We start from the raw sequence: 17,697 nt of genomic DNA, 5'->3' as shown, positions 1-17,697 counted from the left end.
GATTCTATAAGTAAATTAAAATGTCTTGCGTTGAACACTTATCGTCCCCTATATTCAGGCTAATAAGAAATAGTTTGTAGTACTAAAGGTTATCAGCTCAGCTACAATTTCAGAAAAGTTAAATACAACTTGTATAGAAGTTACAAAGGAAGGGTATAATCTTATCCGAATGAAAGATGTTAAAATTAGTTGTATAGCTATTGCAACTGTTATTTAAAAAAGGAAGAGGAATGATTGACTCAGTTAAAGAATGAAAGGACATACTGATTGTCTGAAAAGCAACAGGCAATGGAACAATTACTGGCCCCCAACTAACAGTTAGAAACCCAGGCTAGAGCAATTGAAGAACTAGTAGGGCATTGGAAGCAAAAATGTGAACAATTGAAAGGAGGTGGGAATCTAGACAAGAAAACTGTTCTGAAAGAGAGAGCATAAATAGTTAGCTGTCCATTTAGATGTATCAAAAGGAATGGTTCAGCAGAGGGCGAAGGCAGAGGGTTGAAGATGTGTGCTTTGTGATATATATAACACGAGAGGTTGGTCAGGTGCCTAGTATGTGACTGGAGGCTGCCATCGCTTCAAAATGGAGGAAGATGGTATTTGAAGGGAAGACTTCAACCGAGCAGAATGTGATGGAGGCAAAGGAAACTGGGTGAGAACAATGCAGCAGCAACCAGAGCAGTGCTCTGAGGCTCCGCATCTCTGCCAACAGCAACAAAGTAAACTGAAACTATGAAGCAGCAGAAACCTCTTGATTTAGGGCAAAAGAAATCAAGTACAGATTCAGGAAAGGATGGATTGATTTTGGGCTCCCCTCAAAAGAGAGGTGGCACAAATGGCACCTCTGAATTACAGAATGCTGACCCATTACCAAGATGCCTTTATTTAAATCCAAAAAACCTGTGCATTTGCCTTTACCATTTCAGAGAAGCCCTGTGCTAGAGGCTTTTATGAAGGGTGTCTTAAAGTCAGAGAAAAAAGAAAGCATAGGAGGTGTAGGTAAATGCCAGGTTACTCAGAACCTTGGCTCTCCAAGAGTGACAGTATGAAGACTCTTTTTACCTCCAAGCCAGTATCCCTCAGGGCACTGTAGTACAGGACAAAGGAAAAAATATTAAACAATCTTCTAATACTAAAGTAGCCTCTGCAACGCAGGAAAATATAGGTTCAAAATGCAATAAAGATGACTATCAAAATAATGCCTTGTGGAGTTGGTCCCTGCCAGACCAACAGATAAAGTCACCACTCGCCCCACTTGATATTTTGAAGAGCTCAAACATGAGCTTGGTACATGCAATCTCATTTATCCCCTAGAATAATCCAGCAGCAGCAAGGATTATTCAATAATGACTTCCAAAATACACTTCAGGCCTATAAAATGGCACAAGAGCTAAAGAAACTCAGGTTGCAAAAATAAAAGCATCCTCTGAAATGTTCAGCTGATCCTTTTTCAGGGGCACTGTAAATCAGGGTAATCTGAAGAGAGCATATTCTCTACCTTCAACATCATTAACAGAGAGCACCAGACTTTCTAAACAAAGAATCAGTTCTGAAGCTTGTAACAAAAATGCTGCGTTCAGGTTTGCTGAAGAGAACAAGGTGTAAAGAGGCAATCCAGAGGCACAATTCATATCCTCCATGTTGCAATAGGAAAAACTCAATGAGTGCCTTAAAACCAACTTTCCAGCAGGCTCGTCTGTCTCGTGTTCGAAAGATAATTTGATAAAGAAAGCGTAATTCAATAGATGAGGGTATCTGAAAAGAGAAAGTTTCCCTGTCATAGCATTTAAATGCAATTTTTCATAAGGCAGGGTCCAAGGTACTAAGCAAAGGTTCCAAGTTCCATTTCTGAGGGCAGAAAACACCTCATCAACTGGGCTAGGCTTTATTTCAAATAGAGAGTAAAACTTAATTTTTTAACAACTGATTTTCCTGGACAACCCAGGTATTTATTGTTCTCTGGAATGTGTTTGTTTACAAAACCTGCAAGTGGCACAAAAGCAAAGCACTCTATATATTTGAATAAAAAGATTTTGCATTTGCTAAAGACTATTGGGCTTCCTTGAGATTATAGCAGATTCAATGTGATATATAAGGAGCCCAGAGCCGAAAGGGAACATGATTAAAAAGCACTGGAAATCAGTAAAATTCACTCAAACTATATTTAATCCTTCCTTTAAAATGCTAGAATTCGCAGAGTCTGCCTCTAGAAGTAGGATAGATTCCAACACTTGAAGCAGACAACTTTTCAAAGCTGGGGGAGGGGGAGAAATTAGCTTGTTTGATGTTGCAGTGCCAAGTGCTTTGTCAAGTCAGGGAAGGTCATGCGTATCCATCGTTCAGCATAATGTCATGATGCTAATTTTAATGGATGTGCCTAGCACATATTTTCTGTAGAACAAATCAAGGGTGATTAAGTTCCTACAGTTTGTTAAGCATGTTAGAGTGAAGAAGAATATATAGGGCAAACAGGAAAAATATGATCAAAAGGATACACTAATGAACTAATTAAAATGTGAATAAAGTCTAGGTGTGATATATTGACTACCTTTGCATAGCTGTATCTCAAATTATTTAAAGGCTTGGCACCCTACCTCCAAGGTCAGCATGATAAACTAATGAACGATAACTTCATTTATATAGCACCATTAATGTAGAAAGTGCCCCATGGTATTTACAGAGGTTGGAAAAAAAGGCATTGATACCTAGCCATGGAGGGACAGATTAGGAGGGATGACCACAGGGCTTGGTTAGAAGGGTGAGTTTTAAGAAGTTCTTTAAAGGCAGAGAGAGAGGAGATGGAAGGGTTTAGGAAAGGAGCTCCAGGTACTGGGCCAAGGCAGCCAAAGGTTTTGCAACCAATGGTGGGGTGAGGGTGGGTGGATACACAAAACTCCAAAGTTGAAGGATTGAAAGGTGCAGGAGGGATAAAATGCTACAAGATATTCCATAGATAAGGTGCAGTGAAGTCTGAAGGGATCCTATTGTTATCCCCCTAGTATATGCAAGATATTGGGCAGTATGAAGCACAACCCCAAGTTTACGAAGCTCAGACAACTTAGAAGATTACTGCCGTACCTGAGAGAATATCTACGGCAGGAATGAACGAAACAGAAACAGTGAGATTTTTTAACATGTCCAAATCAAAAGAATTTGAGTTAGCGAAGCTAGCAGCCAAAGAAAAAGCAAAGGAGAGAGAGTTTCAGCTAAGAGCATGGGTTTCAATTAGAGCTTGAATGACATGAATAGGAAGAATGCAATTGGGAGGAAGAGCAAAGCCGGAGATAAACCAAGCAGAAGTCAAAAGATCTGAAAACAATGAGGCTGCTTTTTCACAGTAGCACATAGCAGCCTGGTGAAAGACTACCATTACATAAAGAACAAAATTGCCTGCATTTGTGAACAGTGGATGACCACAGAGATACTTGTGGTCAGAGCTTGGCTGGAATACTTTGGGTATGCAAGAGTCACATAAATGGAACTTTATTCATCCAGGCCATTTGACATTTTAATAGGGGTTGATGTAGATACCAAGGGAGCCATTCACTGGACATGGCTGCCTCATCTAGGTGGTGATGAACAGGTAGAGGTAGCTGTTACAGAACTCAGGAGCAGCAGTCAGCTACTGCCTAATGATGAAGCTGGAAGTATCCAGTGACCCAGCTGGATGGATCTCCCAGGCAATTAAGGGTCTGCCCGAGGACACAGGCACCCTCTAGTATGTCACATTTTAGGATGTTTTGACTATTTCTCCACAGGAAGTCTTTGGGGAAAAAAAGTTACATTTAAATATTGGGTTTTTAAAGTGTAGTTTATCCTGACAGGTTTATTAAAAGTGCCACTGAGATAATAGGTGGTTTAAATGCTAATAAGTTAATGTTTTACATTGCTTCCTCAAACACTGAACAATAAGCAATTTATTAGGTTGTAGTCAGTAAACACCTCACACCCATTAGGTTGGGAAGTCGCTGGTCTTTTCTGACTGTGAACAGGGAGTGATAAAATCACAGAGGAAAAGGAATAAGTTCGGTTTTTAAACCGAAGCTGCGAAGACAAGCTTTGGCCAGGCTCAGAAGAAAAAAAGCACTGATTTTGTTTAAGTCAAGTAAGACAAGCCACTAACGTGGGGATGTATTGTATTTTTATTATTACATGAAGATAAGTTGTACTAATTGAATTAAATGAGCCTGATCATAACTTTGGCTCTGTATGCTATGATATAAAACAGCTTAATAATTTGTATCTGGTTTCGTCTTAACAGGTGTTTTCTTGGTCTGTCTTTCAGAAGATTGGAGAGGCATATGGAGGCAAGTACGAAAGACGCAAATTTCCAGTTCAGATCACAGGGGGATATGACCATTACCCCCCAGGGTTATGCTATCATATTGTTACATATTGGGCAATATCGACAAACTCCTAAACGTAAGATGCTCAGGCCGCTTATGGGAGTGACCAACACCACTGTACCTGAGAGAACATCTAAGGCAAGACCTGAGATTTGTAACAAAGTATTTTGATCTTTAGCATTTGTGTTTCTCACACCTTTCTCATCCATTGATTCTGCTGTCCTTTCTGGCATATAGATTGGTATCCTCCACAAGTGAAACTCACCCATTACCTCTCATCCTACTAAAAATGTAAGAGAAAGTTTAAATACAAAGTGGGATAGATGTGAAGGAAGAATTTCCAGGAGTAGGCTAAATGCCAGTCACACACACATTCGGAGACAGAGAAGCACACATAAGGTGAGAGACAGAGAACACACTGAGCAGAAAATAATAGTGCAATTGAAGCCACAGAGTTCACAAAGACCTAATATTTGGCTGACCATACAGGAGGATGATGGGCTGGGAAAAAAATTGGATTATACTTAATAGCAGACAGTAAATAATAAAACAAATACACAAAGAGAGGATATCAAAATTGGACTTAATGGAGCACACATTCAAACAGCCCAAATTAAATGTCAGTAAAGGCAAAATATTAAAAATCTTCAACTGATCTTTTGACATGCTTGCTGAACTACCAACTAATCAGGAACATACTGCCATAGTTCTCCATATTAATTTAATAATGTACTTTGATCACCTAACAGCGGTTCAACTGTAATCAAACTTTCTTACTTGTACATAGTTCAAAATGTTAGAGGTAAATATGCATTAAAGCATTATATAGTCAAATTTATTCTAAAGTTACAAAACTACACACACTTGAGTGAATATATAGTGAGCATTTATATCATTCAGTATAAGTACCAAATAAGCCCTATGTAAAAATGATTTTGTCCCAGGCCATTGCAAAAAGTGCTTCTGGGAATAAAAAGCCAACATTTTTACAAATGTTTACATCCAATTTTCCACCACTTTCCTGGAGTAACCTTGAGACTGATGGAATCTCAACCATCTTCTGCATCATAATTGTGATTCCAAAGGACTATTTTTTACTTCACATAAACATTTCCCCAGCTTTCTTCCCTATAGCCCTCTCCGCTTGCCCCCACCTCCCGCCCAGGTCCACACAAAATAGTCTCTCTTCTGGAATATGGTAGAAAGATTTTATTTCCCCCAAATATTGAGAAAATATTCCTAATGGGACTGTAGTTTAGTTGGATTTTTCTTTTACTGAATATATGGTATGATAACTATAGACCTAATGAGATTGAAAGACTCCTATTCATTATTTTTTGTGGATCTTAAATAAACCATGTAATTTCTTTGCAAATGTTGTTTATGAAGATTTTGCTGATTTAATCAATTAGGAACTGCAGGTCTATGGAAAAAGTCACAGTGTGGAATTTTTTTTCTAATTAGTGCTTTAATATTCAGATAGCTGCACCTCTCAGCAAATTGAAACTCGCATGATATTCGCTTAACATTATTCGACAGCAAATTATCACTTTGCCAGAAATGAAGTCACGAGGTGCTGGTATTTACCTATAAATATCACACGTACCACACACTGCATTGCCATACATGGATGTAATTTCCTAATGTAAAGCTGATAATGTGGCAGAAATTAGCTCCTACCCCAAATCAGCAAGAACGCTCTGTTCTCTCCAAAAGTTACCTTTCTTAACCAGATTCCTCCTCAGGAGTTACAGGTTGAATAGCATGCAGTCCTAGATTTCCACGCTAAGCTCCAGTAATGCTCTTTCTACACAGGAAAAGGTTACAGCAATGGTGGTGATCTGGCCTTCAGTTCATTTCAGGTAAATGTTGACATACAGAGCTGCTTAAGCCTGTTAATCATAGTGCACTGCATGCTTCAGGTGATTGCTACCTTTGTCAAAGGAAAAGTCTTTATAAAGTTATATCTGGTTTTACATGGACAGCCTGAAGCAACAGTAGGTAAAACACAAATTTAAGAAAGTAATCTTTCTACTCTTTTTGAAATTGCTCCAGATAATCTGTTATCCAAATGTGGCTTTCAGATCAGCCACCTATAATGAAAACATCTTTCAGAAAGTAGTTAAGAGTATGGTTCTGCAGGTGATCATTACTGCCAACTGTGAAATAAGCTCTAAACCCCTTTCATTAGCTTACGGTGCAGAATTCTTGTGCTCCATTTCCATGAATAAACTCTTTTTTAGCAAGTGGTCCTACCTTGTGCCAGTTATTTTAATTTTGCCTGCCATCTATGGTGGACTTCTTTCTTTGGCGGACCATGGCGTTTCTCGTCAATTCTCCTATCAGTTGTTATTGCCAACTCCCTGGGGCGATCTGAGGCAGGCAGACCATAGGGATGATCTTGGTCACTCGTTACCTCTGAAATGAGAACATCTTGTGCTTCCTTTTTCACTAACTGCAGCAGCACACTTCTAGATCTCAAATAAGCAAACTTGAACGTATGGCTTTAAACTGTTGTAGAACTATCCTGAAGGCACTTTTAACCTAACTATTAACATTTCTTTTCAGCTCCACTGTGAAAACACCGATTTTTGAACAAAAGCTTAACAGAAATGTGTCAATATTCAGCAATGTTTTAGCAATATTCAGCAATTTTTCTGCAACCTGAACTGGATTTGCTAAAATAAAATACTAAATATTGGAGAATACTTCCAAACATCTGTCTTCTGACTAAAGTACACCTGAGGAATTAGGTGCTTGTGTAAATTCCAAACTCTGCTTAATCAGTTTAAATTAAAATTAAAAATTATCACTAATGTACAGGGGAATTTATAAGGTGTATATTTGTAGTATCTCTGTTCAACTTACAAATATAATCAGCCATGCAACACACCAAGCACTATTGGTAATTTCAAACCCACTTTGAAGAACAATAATCCCAATCGTTCAATAAGTAATTATTTGTGGAACTTACAGCAAAGAATTGAAGGCACCTCATCAATATATGGTATGAGTCAATTCCAGCAAATATTATATTCTGTAGCAACATTACAAACTAGCACAAATAAACATACATTTAAACTTAATGAAATTGAGAACTACATTTTATACACCATCTGTTAGATACATAACACTTTGACTCACAAAACCTTCATGCGTTTGCAATTTGATACTTTAATGAATTATTAACCCTTTAAACAAAGTTCAAGTCAGCTGCTGATAATCATTGCCCAAACAAAACAAGATGAAACTGCTTGCATTACACAGTCCCTACAAAGGTATACAAAATTTGTAAACTAAGGAAAGCAGAAATTTCAATCATGATACAAAATAAAACTGAAATCCAAACAGAAGAACTTCCGAAAAGTATATCATGCAAAATCAATTTATGTATTCTAGGACTCGTATTGTCGCTCGTTCAATTGCCAGAGATTCAGGCTAAAATAGTGACATAAATTTGCAGCAAAGTTCTCTCACCGACAGATAGACCCGATAATTTTTCCTTTACAACATTTCATTATTTACAATTTTAAAACTATAAATTTGCAATATAAAGAGAATATTTTTATGCAAACTCAAATTGACTTGCTGCTAAAAAAAATGCAAAAGTATTTACTGCATGAATACTAATGTAGTCTTGCAGATGTGCTATTACATCTACAGCTCTAATCCATACCAAAATGTACTTCACCGTACTCTTTTGTGCCACAGATCAAAGCACGGCACCACATGCAGTCTCACATATTTCTGTCCGTTGAATGAACACTCAAGGCATCCATATACTGTCTCTCTTCGGGAACTTCCCATGCCACAAAGAACACAGGGCCCTTTGGAGATATTATGGTTGAGGAGATTGACCCGTGTGTGTGCATTGTCTCTGAGGTAGTTAGTGGAAATGTCAGTCATGCTGGTAGCTTTTTCATAATAGTCAGCGACCAAATCCTCCAAATAAAGATCCGAGTTTCTGACATCGTCCAGTACCTTTTCATCTGTTCAAATATACAGTAACAGATAACAAAGTTTACACTCACTGAAAACATAAATTTAACACAAGAATCCTGTGGCTAAATTTGACTTCTGATAGTACAATACTGGGCACAGCAACTGATAGCAGTAAAACGGCATTGCAAACTGGTTTTCCACTTTCCATATTTTCTAGTGAGGAACTGTCTTTAAGTTATGGAGAGGAGGGAGAGGGGTGTGCCAGCAATTTATACTGATCAGCAAATTGATTTTCCACACCATCTGCTGGTTGTACTCAGCAGGAGGGTGAAGCAAAATAACAGTTGATCTCATCCCCACCAAAACAGCTGCTTCCTGCAGTCTAAGCACCTCTCACTATCTTTGGTGGGATAGGACTCCAGCAATGTTGACGGTTAATGTTCTCATTATTGCGGAGAAGAAAATACACAATACAAATACACTATCAAGAAAAATGGCTGTTTTAGCAAGTTACCATGCAGCAAAGTTAGGCACATATACATATTAAAATGTGGGCTCCTAATAGATGAAAATGTCACTGGTAAATGATATCAGGTTTCCAGTCACAAATGACAAAAATAAATGCTGCTGCAGCTCACAAGCAAAATCACACGCTTCTGTACATTTAAAAATAAACTAAAACATTCACTGTAAGCTGGAATACCTATCATCAATGATGTAATTATATCAAAACAATCTGATCTCTTAAGTGCTCAATAAAAGTTTGATTTAAATTCCAAAGAACAATGGGGTAGAAATTGGTTTGTGTCATCAGGCTGGCACAAACTGGGCTTAGGGAACAATACCTGTACCAGAACAGGTAGGCCCGAGGCCCAATCAATATTGTAAAAAGACCGGCGAGCTGCGGATACCTACTGCACATCCCCAGGCGGCTCGCCGGCAAAGCGAGGATGAATGTTGGGCTTTGCAGCACCAGCAGCGGGCCCCCTGTAGATCCTGGGACAGGTGGAGGCGATCGGGATGCGGGCTGGCAGCAACCCACAGTGGTGCTAAGAAGTGAAGAGGAGCACTCATGCTCCTGCCTGCTCCGCATTAACGTAGTATTCTTTTTAAACTTATCTTTTTGTAGGAGGCCTCCAACGGTCCCTTTAAGGACTGTGGTTAGGCCGCATGTAGACCAAGTTAACCTGAATGAAGCAACTCGACACCTGCTCCGTTCAGGGCAAACAATTTTTCGGAATGGGTCCTAAAACAGGCATTAGGCCCATTTTTAGAATTTTCAAGGCACTTTGTGGTTGTTTTAGGCACATGCCAGGGGCATCTCTACAGTGCCCAAACCAATATGGCTTTGGACATATTTCTAATGCTGTTCAGTCATTGGAGGTTGCCCCCTAAATTGGACCCCCATGCCCTCGTTTTCCACCCAGAAAATGGGCACGAGGTCCAATTTTGCCTCCAAAATTTCTTAGATCAATGTTAAAATTTTAATTGTATTGTTTCACGTGCAAAAATCAAATTTTTACTCTTTGATGAATAAAAGTATAATTTGACATTCTTTTTGTAAATGGCAAATTCAGAAAGGATTTAAGCAAAGCTATAATTAGCCAAATGAAAATAGTGCATTGAGTTTTACATATATATGTTTTCCTTAGCCATATATTGCCTAAAGCAGTCATTTTCTTTTTAGTTATTTTATCAATATTTGCCAGTGGAATCTATTCTCTATGTTGTTGGTCAGACTGAAGAGGCCAGAAACATAAGCACCTAAATGGCTAAAGTGCAATTGAACAATCAGAGACTGTGAAGTAATCCTTTTGGTAAATGTGATCACTGCAAATGTACATTTACATCAACTGTGATATCCTCTCTAGGACTTTTTTCATAGGCTTGAATCGTTTTTCAATTGAAAACTAATAAAGTAAAACTCTTTAGTACCATAATTGAATATGTGCCCCACACCAACAGCTGCTGCTACAGCTTTTCATCACAGGGAAGTTTTAAGTAGAAGCAATATATAACATTAAAAAGATGGAGAAAAGAAGGATGCATTTGTACCCCACAAGCTTAGCTTCAGTGCAAAGTGGAAAATGCTTTGTCCTGATACTAAACTTGGAGTGTATATAAGGTGCTAAGGCTTGAACTGACATCAAAGCAAGGCGAAGGGCAAAGACCTTCTCTTCCAGTGTTAGGTTAGATTAGGTTCAGGCTACATTTATACTGTAACTGAAGCATTGTGAAAAGCCAAATAGCTTTGAGCTGACACTACAGCTGGAGTGCAAATCCACCCTAAGGTATTTAAGGAGAGACATATTGTGAACATAGTTTGACCCGCTCCCTCTATATTGCTTTTTACATTTGTTGTCCTCTATTGCTCCATGACATTCACTCACAATTACTTATCACCAACTGAATCAAAAGAGCGTTGTAGGGAAATTACATCACTACAACAACTTTGTGAACCACACCATAATAAAGGCCCCACATGATATTTGTAACTTCTTAATGACTTTGTTGCTTGTAGATCATCAAGTCATCCCACTTGTAAGTTATAAATCACATCCCACAGCTTTTCATCGTATATAAAGAATATAAAAGTACATGGTGGTTTACTTCATGAGCAAGTCGTCATGCACGTTCTACATCAATAAGTATAGCAATATATTCGACTTCTATGTGATAATTTGATTTTCTTATTTTAAAAATTTGTGTTGTACTTTTAAATTTCTGTAATACACTACAATTACTCTGTAGTATTTGAGGAAAAGCTTACCTGATCTGAATGGACTGCCGTAAAAGAAATCAGACAGACATCGCCGCAGTTTCCACACTGAGAATCGGCTCATTAAACCACCCAATTGCTCTGTTATTTGTTCTTTCTCAAACCCACCTTCTGATTCAGATGTAACACAGAGTTCTATAAGTTATGCAGATATAAACAATTATGCAACAATTTTTTTAGTTAAAAGTCTTGCTTCGTCCTGCTTAGCTATAAATACAATTATCTTAATACTGATCAACCTGCATAGCCTCCAACTGGCAAATTTTTCACCCACCTTTTGAGAATTTCTGATTTCAAAAATGACTTAATACATTTTGGCCACTTAGGAAAGGATTAGTTACACTTTTTTAAACAATTATTGTTCTTGATTCACACCTCATGGGTGCAAGTATCAGCACTCAGTCACTCTCTATGTTTAAACTAAATAAATAAAAGCTAATAATTAGTGACTACAGAAATGATCTATAAGTGCACTGAAGAATTCTTTAGGATTTAGTAAAAACAACTTTAAAGCAATACGTTACTTACCAAAGTGCCCATCCAAACGAATATATAGTTCAAATACACTAAATGCAATAGTTGTATGAGCTGGGATAACAATGGATTTGTCACATCCTTTATGATTTCGTCCATCATCGATCTGAAACTAGAATGGGCACCATAAACAGAAATAGCCTTCTACTTTTACAGACCAGCATTAAATAAAATCTAACAAACATTTAAACTGAAATATCTAAATTTTACAAACTAAAGTTGGCACTATGTAAATTGTCATTTGATGCAACTCAATTTATTTTAAAGCACCTCGAACTTTGTGGCAAGGCTACACTAAACTGTAGAAAATGCTAAGGTTTTATGACGACTGGTTAACAAAAGAATGAATACATTTTATTTGCACTATTTTTTCCATGCAACAATGCAATTCTGATCAATAATGAATCAAGTTACAAATAACTTCTTTGAGGTATATACAAACAAGGGTATTTTCCTTTTATGATCGACAGTAAAGCCCACCATTCAGAGTATTCTAGGACTTCCAGTTTTAGACTCCACAGAAGATATTTACACTTGAGGTTTATGCAAGTCTTAAAGCAGTGCAAACCAAATTAGAACTGACTTTCACCTGAAGATGAAAATCAGCCTCAATAAGTCTTAATAGAAATACAAGTTATAATACAATTAGAGCACAATAAATTAAAATATGAATATAATACAAATCAGCAATTAAATAATCATACAAATGATCTTAACTATACATAGTATGTTATCTCACCTATATCTCCCACTCCCTCCCAATGCCAGTTCCACACACCCGACTCCCCTCTCCCAACAGGCCCATTCGCAGCTAACAGGATCTTGGGATTTATAGCCAGAGCGATAGAAAACAAATCTCACGGGCTAATCATTCTGTATAAGGCACTTGTACAGCCAGATGTAACAGCACTGTGTGCAATCCTGGTTGTTGTACTTCAATAATGAGAAGAGAAGACTTATGGGAGACAGTATTGAAGGAATAGAGATTCTTAGGGGAATAGATAAATTGAACCCTGATAAGTTCCAGAGTGCCACAAACTCTAGAACCAGGGGGCACAGGCTCAAACTTAGAAGGAAGATGTGCAGACAGTTTAGATTTAGATACAACGTGAGGAATTAATTGCCCTGGGAAGCAGTGGCAGCAATCAGTGTGAAAAAATTTAAGGGAGAATTGGATAGCAATTTCAGGGAGTGGACGATCGAGAGATATTATTTTTGGGACTGGAGAGATAGATTGCAGAATCTCTTCCAGTCTTGTAGTTTCCTACGGACCTCCCAACACCAGGCTCTGACTTTCCATACCCTGCCTCCACCCCCTCCTGAACTCCAGCTCTTCTCTGACCCACACATGTTAGAACAACTCCTGAATGAACAACCAGCCCCACTACCCATGTTGACCACATCTTGCTACATGCTATGAGCTTTAAAAAAAATAAAATAATTTGTGTTTGTTGAACGCTTTATGGAGGTGAAATTCAACTTTGGCGGGTGTAAAACGGGTGGCACTGGATTGGCCGCTGCTACACACCCTGCTGATTTTCCTTTCCATTGAAGTCAATTTTACCCCCAATGTCTCTCAGAACACCCTAAAGCACTTCACATATAGTAAATTTCTTTGAAGTGCAGCCACTATTGTTACATAAACAAGATAGTAATTGAGCAAATAAGTAACGTAAACTGTGTCAGAGGCAGAGAGAACATGAGAGATTTACAGAAAAAAGAGCAAAGGAAAGGAGAATATTGCAGAAAGGAGGAGAAAGACAGTCTGAGACAAATGGAGAAATGCAGGGGAAACAATAAGAGAAAGTATACAAGGTATACAGAGAGAGAGGATGTGTGGAGCAGGCACAGTGAAGGACAAACATAAACAGTGAGGGTGATGGAAATAATTTGAGTGGGAGAGACAAACAAAGAAAATTATAGAAAGACAAAACACATTTTTGTTATGTTTGTGAGAAATGTCACAGGAGACGAGCTAGTATATTTAATATTAATTGTATGTATCTGCCTCACAAATAGATTAACTGACAATACTTGATCCTCAAATTTGCCCTTCATTATTACATGTTTGGTACCACACTTAAAAGCAATGTAAACAACAGATTGAAATTTAAATTTTGGGATGTAACTGGCATTATTTAAAATGAATGAATTCTATGTAATTAAATTCTTGCACCATCCACATCACTAACTATAATGGAATAGAAACATATTGAGACTTACCCTCATTGTTTTTCCTCTCATGCCTGCATGCACAGTGAGTGAGCATTGCCGAGTTGTGCGGATGCTCTCCATGACAACACACAGTACAGCACGCCGACTTTCTTTCATCTGACGAACAAGGCAATGTTCCACGTCAATTTTTCTGAGGAGTTATCAAAAAGTTAGTCCACTTACAAATGGAGCAGGAGCTAGAAATCCAAAATCATAAAATTTTTCAGCAGAGATGAAGGCTATTCAGTCCATCGTGCCTATGCTGGTTCTGAAACAAATATCCACTTAGTCCCATTCCTTTGCCCTTTCCCCATACCCTTGAATTTGAATAAGAAGTAAGATTTCTAAAATAAAAGATAAATAGTATTCTGCAAATTTGTGATCATAAATATAGCCTTTATCATGTTTCTTTTTCAAATATTTATTCACTTCTCTTTTAAAAACAATTATGGATTTTTTTCCACCACTATTTCTGGTGAAGCATTCCAAGTCCTAACAACCTTCTGTGCAATAAAAATCTCATCGCCTCTCCCTTCATTCTTTTGGTGATGATGTTAAACTGATGCCCTCCAGTTACTGACTCACTGACAAGTGGAGATAGTTTTTCCCAATTCATCTTGTCAAAACTCTTCATAAATTTGAACAATTCTATCAGATCCCCTCTTAACCTTCTCTGTTCAGCTGAAAAGAACATCAGTTTTTCTAGTCTCTCCTCATAACTGAAGTCCCTTGTTCATGTTATCGTCCTGATGAACCTTCATGAACTGACATCCTTCCTAAAATAGAACACAATACTATAACTAAGGCCTAACCAATGATTTGTATAGGCTTATCATTACTTCTTTGTTTTTGTACCCAATGCCCCTATTTATAAAACTGAGGTTCCCATACCCCAGCTTTATCAACTTGTCCTTCCACTTTTAAATCTGAATCCCTAAGTGTCACTGCTCCTCTACTCCTTTTAAAGTTTTATCATTTAATGTATATTTTCTCTCCTTATTCTTCCTTCCAGTATGTATCATTTCACATTTCTCCACATGAAATTTGATGGGACATGTATTTGTCCAATTAGTTAACCTGCTCAAATCTGGTAACTCATGAACAGAGATTTGATGACCTCGAGGACCCCCCGGGGATCCCCTAGAGACCAGAAATCCTAGTTTATGGACCTATGATCCAGGCAAATAGCAACCCTGCCACTAGCACCTTCGGGGACACAAAAATAATGATGGGGAAAGAATACCATCTTTCACTACAAAAGAAAATCTATAGTGTGAGATAATGAAATGAGATTTAGAGCCTTAACATATATTGATTAAACATTAGGAGTTTATAAAAGTAATTTCATTATTCAGAAACAAAATTACTAAATTAAACTAACAAGATTTTATTAAAGAAATGAACACTGAGCATATTTTTTTTAAAAGTCTTCTAAAATGTGTGTACATTTTTAATGTCAAGTAGAATGAAAGAAATATATAGAACCAAAGAAAATTTAATTCATGATGTTATATTTAAAGTGTTGAAACAAATATATTACTGCAATCCCCGAAGGATTCAAATTAAAAGGATTTCAAAAGGGAATTGGATAAGTACTTGAAAGGAAAACATTTGCAGGGTTACAGGGAAAAGGCGGGGGAGTTGGACTAGCTGGATTGCTCTTGCAGAGAGCCGGCACGGACTCAATGGGTCGAATGGCCTCCTTCTGTGCTGTAACCATTCTATGATTGTATGAATCAATGAAATCATTATTAGATGCTATGCCCAGTGAACTATTCAGTGATTCAGATGAGAACTCAATGGAGTGAACACAGGTAGGTCCAATTGACAGTTAAGATTAAGATTTATTAACATGACCCTGTTTGCGATTCCATGATCATATTGTTAGAGCTTGCTCTTAATTTTAAAAAGTTTATTAATTAGTACTTTGTTTTTACTGAAAAATGTATATACTCTATTTAGTACCGACACACATTAAGTGTTTATGATGCACCAATTATTGTATTCATTGTTTCAATAATATGTATCCATTTAAGAATTTTTCATGATGTTTTGAAAACTAACAGGGGTTAACAACATTTTAAAATAGCAGAATTACCTGTTAATGATCTCCCTGAGGAGTATTGGAACCTCCACCTCATGTTTTGTCACTATTCCAAATGAAGCTTTGACTGCCACAGAGTCCGATCCATCAATGTTAAACCCAACATCATGAATAATATGGTTTCCGAGTTTCCCACTTAGGGAAACATCAGACTTATCTTCATAATTGAGCAGCTGATATGAAGAGACGCCTATTAAATAGGGAAAAAATGCCTGATTACTTTTGTTATCTTTACTGGTAATATATTTTCAATATAAATTCACATTTATGTTAGCACATATATGTTGTAATTTACTGATGCAACTCAGTATATGAAACTCAGAACTAAGTTAACGATTATCGTATTAAAATAATAATCCCTAATTGTGATAATCAAATTGATTGCTATAAAATTGGTTAAATGGAAGAAGACAAAACCTAATGAATTTGAATAAAAAGTAAGATTTCTATAATAAAAGATAAATAGTCTTCTGCAATTTTGTGATCATAAGTATAGCCTATATCATAAATTTTTAAAAAATGATATGCAACTCATAAAAATCCCTCACTGTGATGTCCCTACAATGAAACCTAAAGCCTGGGGTATAAAGGAAATGTTGAACCAACAACTTATTCATAAAATAGTACCAGAGAGAAATAAATTTAACACAGAATTGTGCACAGATTTCTGTATCGGGACAGTAAACCCTTCAGGGGAAGAGACATAGATATAAGACAAGATGAGTCGGAAATTAGTTCAACCCTGCCGGAACAGGTAGGCCCGAGGCCCGATCAACATTGGGCCTCATTTAAATAATTTACACTGCAGATGCCTACAACACATCCACATGCAGCTCACTGTCGAAAAGAGGATGAATGTCAGGCAACGGCCTTCCGCCCACGGCATTGCTGTGGAAGCAGGAGAAGCACTCCTGCTTCTTCTGGCTCCACATTAATGTAAGTTTAAAAAAACTTTAAAGCCAAAAATGTACCTATTCTTTGGCGGCCTCCAGCAGTCTCGTTAAGGACCATTGCTAAGCCACCGTAGGACTGCAAATAGTCAGAGATTGTGCAAGGCAAGCTCCGCCTAATGTTGATCAATTTGGGAAAGGGGTTCTAAAACAGGTATTACTCCCCATTTTAGCATATTCAAGGTCCCTAACGCTAGTTTTAGGTTGATGCCAGAGACACGTCTACAGCATCAGAACCAATATGGTGTCAGACAGTTTACCATGTTTGGGCATGGGAGGGCAGACCTCTGTGCCCTCATTTTCTGCCCAGAAAACAGGTGCAATGAGATCTAATTTCACCTCTGATTAATCTAGGAATGACCATCTGAATAACCTATACAGGAGTTTGCTCACTATGGAGCAAGCAAGACGGCCAAATGGCATTTTTCATTCCATATCTTATGTTCTTAATAATCAATCTTACAAACATAATACAAAATCACAAACTTTAATACGACACTGAGTGGACCCAGCGTTTAAACAGTTTAATTTGTCCTAATTTTATTTTATTATAATGATGCAGTTTCCTGCAAAACAAAAAAAAAACAATTTGCACATAAGTAAAATAAATACTTTACCAGCGGAAACCTCTTTTTCCCCAACAAGAATGTCCTTCAGAGTGAATGGTGTGGAGCTGTACTTCTTTTTTTTCCAGAAGCAGGATTTTTTCCTTTTTGTGACTAGACTGAGTGGCTGATATCTGTCAGCCTCACTCAGACTAGGAACAGGCTTCAGTCTGCCTGTATCGCCAACCTGCTTCACAAAGTTCTTTGTAGCAGCAGAAAACAT

General features: G+C 37.6%; 1 protein-coding gene across 1 annotated transcript; it reads right to left on the bottom strand.

Moving 5' to 3' along the window:
- Positions 1–7,500: 7,500 nt before the first annotated feature.
- pjvk (pejvakin) lies at positions 7,501–17,697 on the bottom strand. The gene is made up of 6 exons (XM_067987626.1): positions 17,487–17,697; positions 15,914–16,109; positions 13,825–13,966; positions 11,596–11,713; positions 11,059–11,202; positions 7,501–8,335 (listed from the first exon to the last, which is right to left on the bottom strand). Exons 1-6 carry the CDS (start codon positions 17,695–17,697, stop codon positions 8,034–8,036), a joined length of 1,113 nt encoding a protein of 370 aa, XP_067843727.1. The 3' UTR covers positions 7,501–8,033.

Source organism: Heptranchias perlo, chromosome 7 (genome assembly GCF_035084215.1).
Source record: "Heptranchias perlo isolate sHepPer1 chromosome 7, sHepPer1.hap1, whole genome shotgun sequence".
NCBI classification, from domain to species: Eukaryota; Metazoa; Chordata; class Chondrichthyes; order Hexanchiformes; family Hexanchidae; genus Heptranchias; species Heptranchias perlo.
The sequence above is the reverse complement of the archived record's forward strand: the minus strand, read 5'-3'. Positions and strand labels throughout refer to the sequence as shown.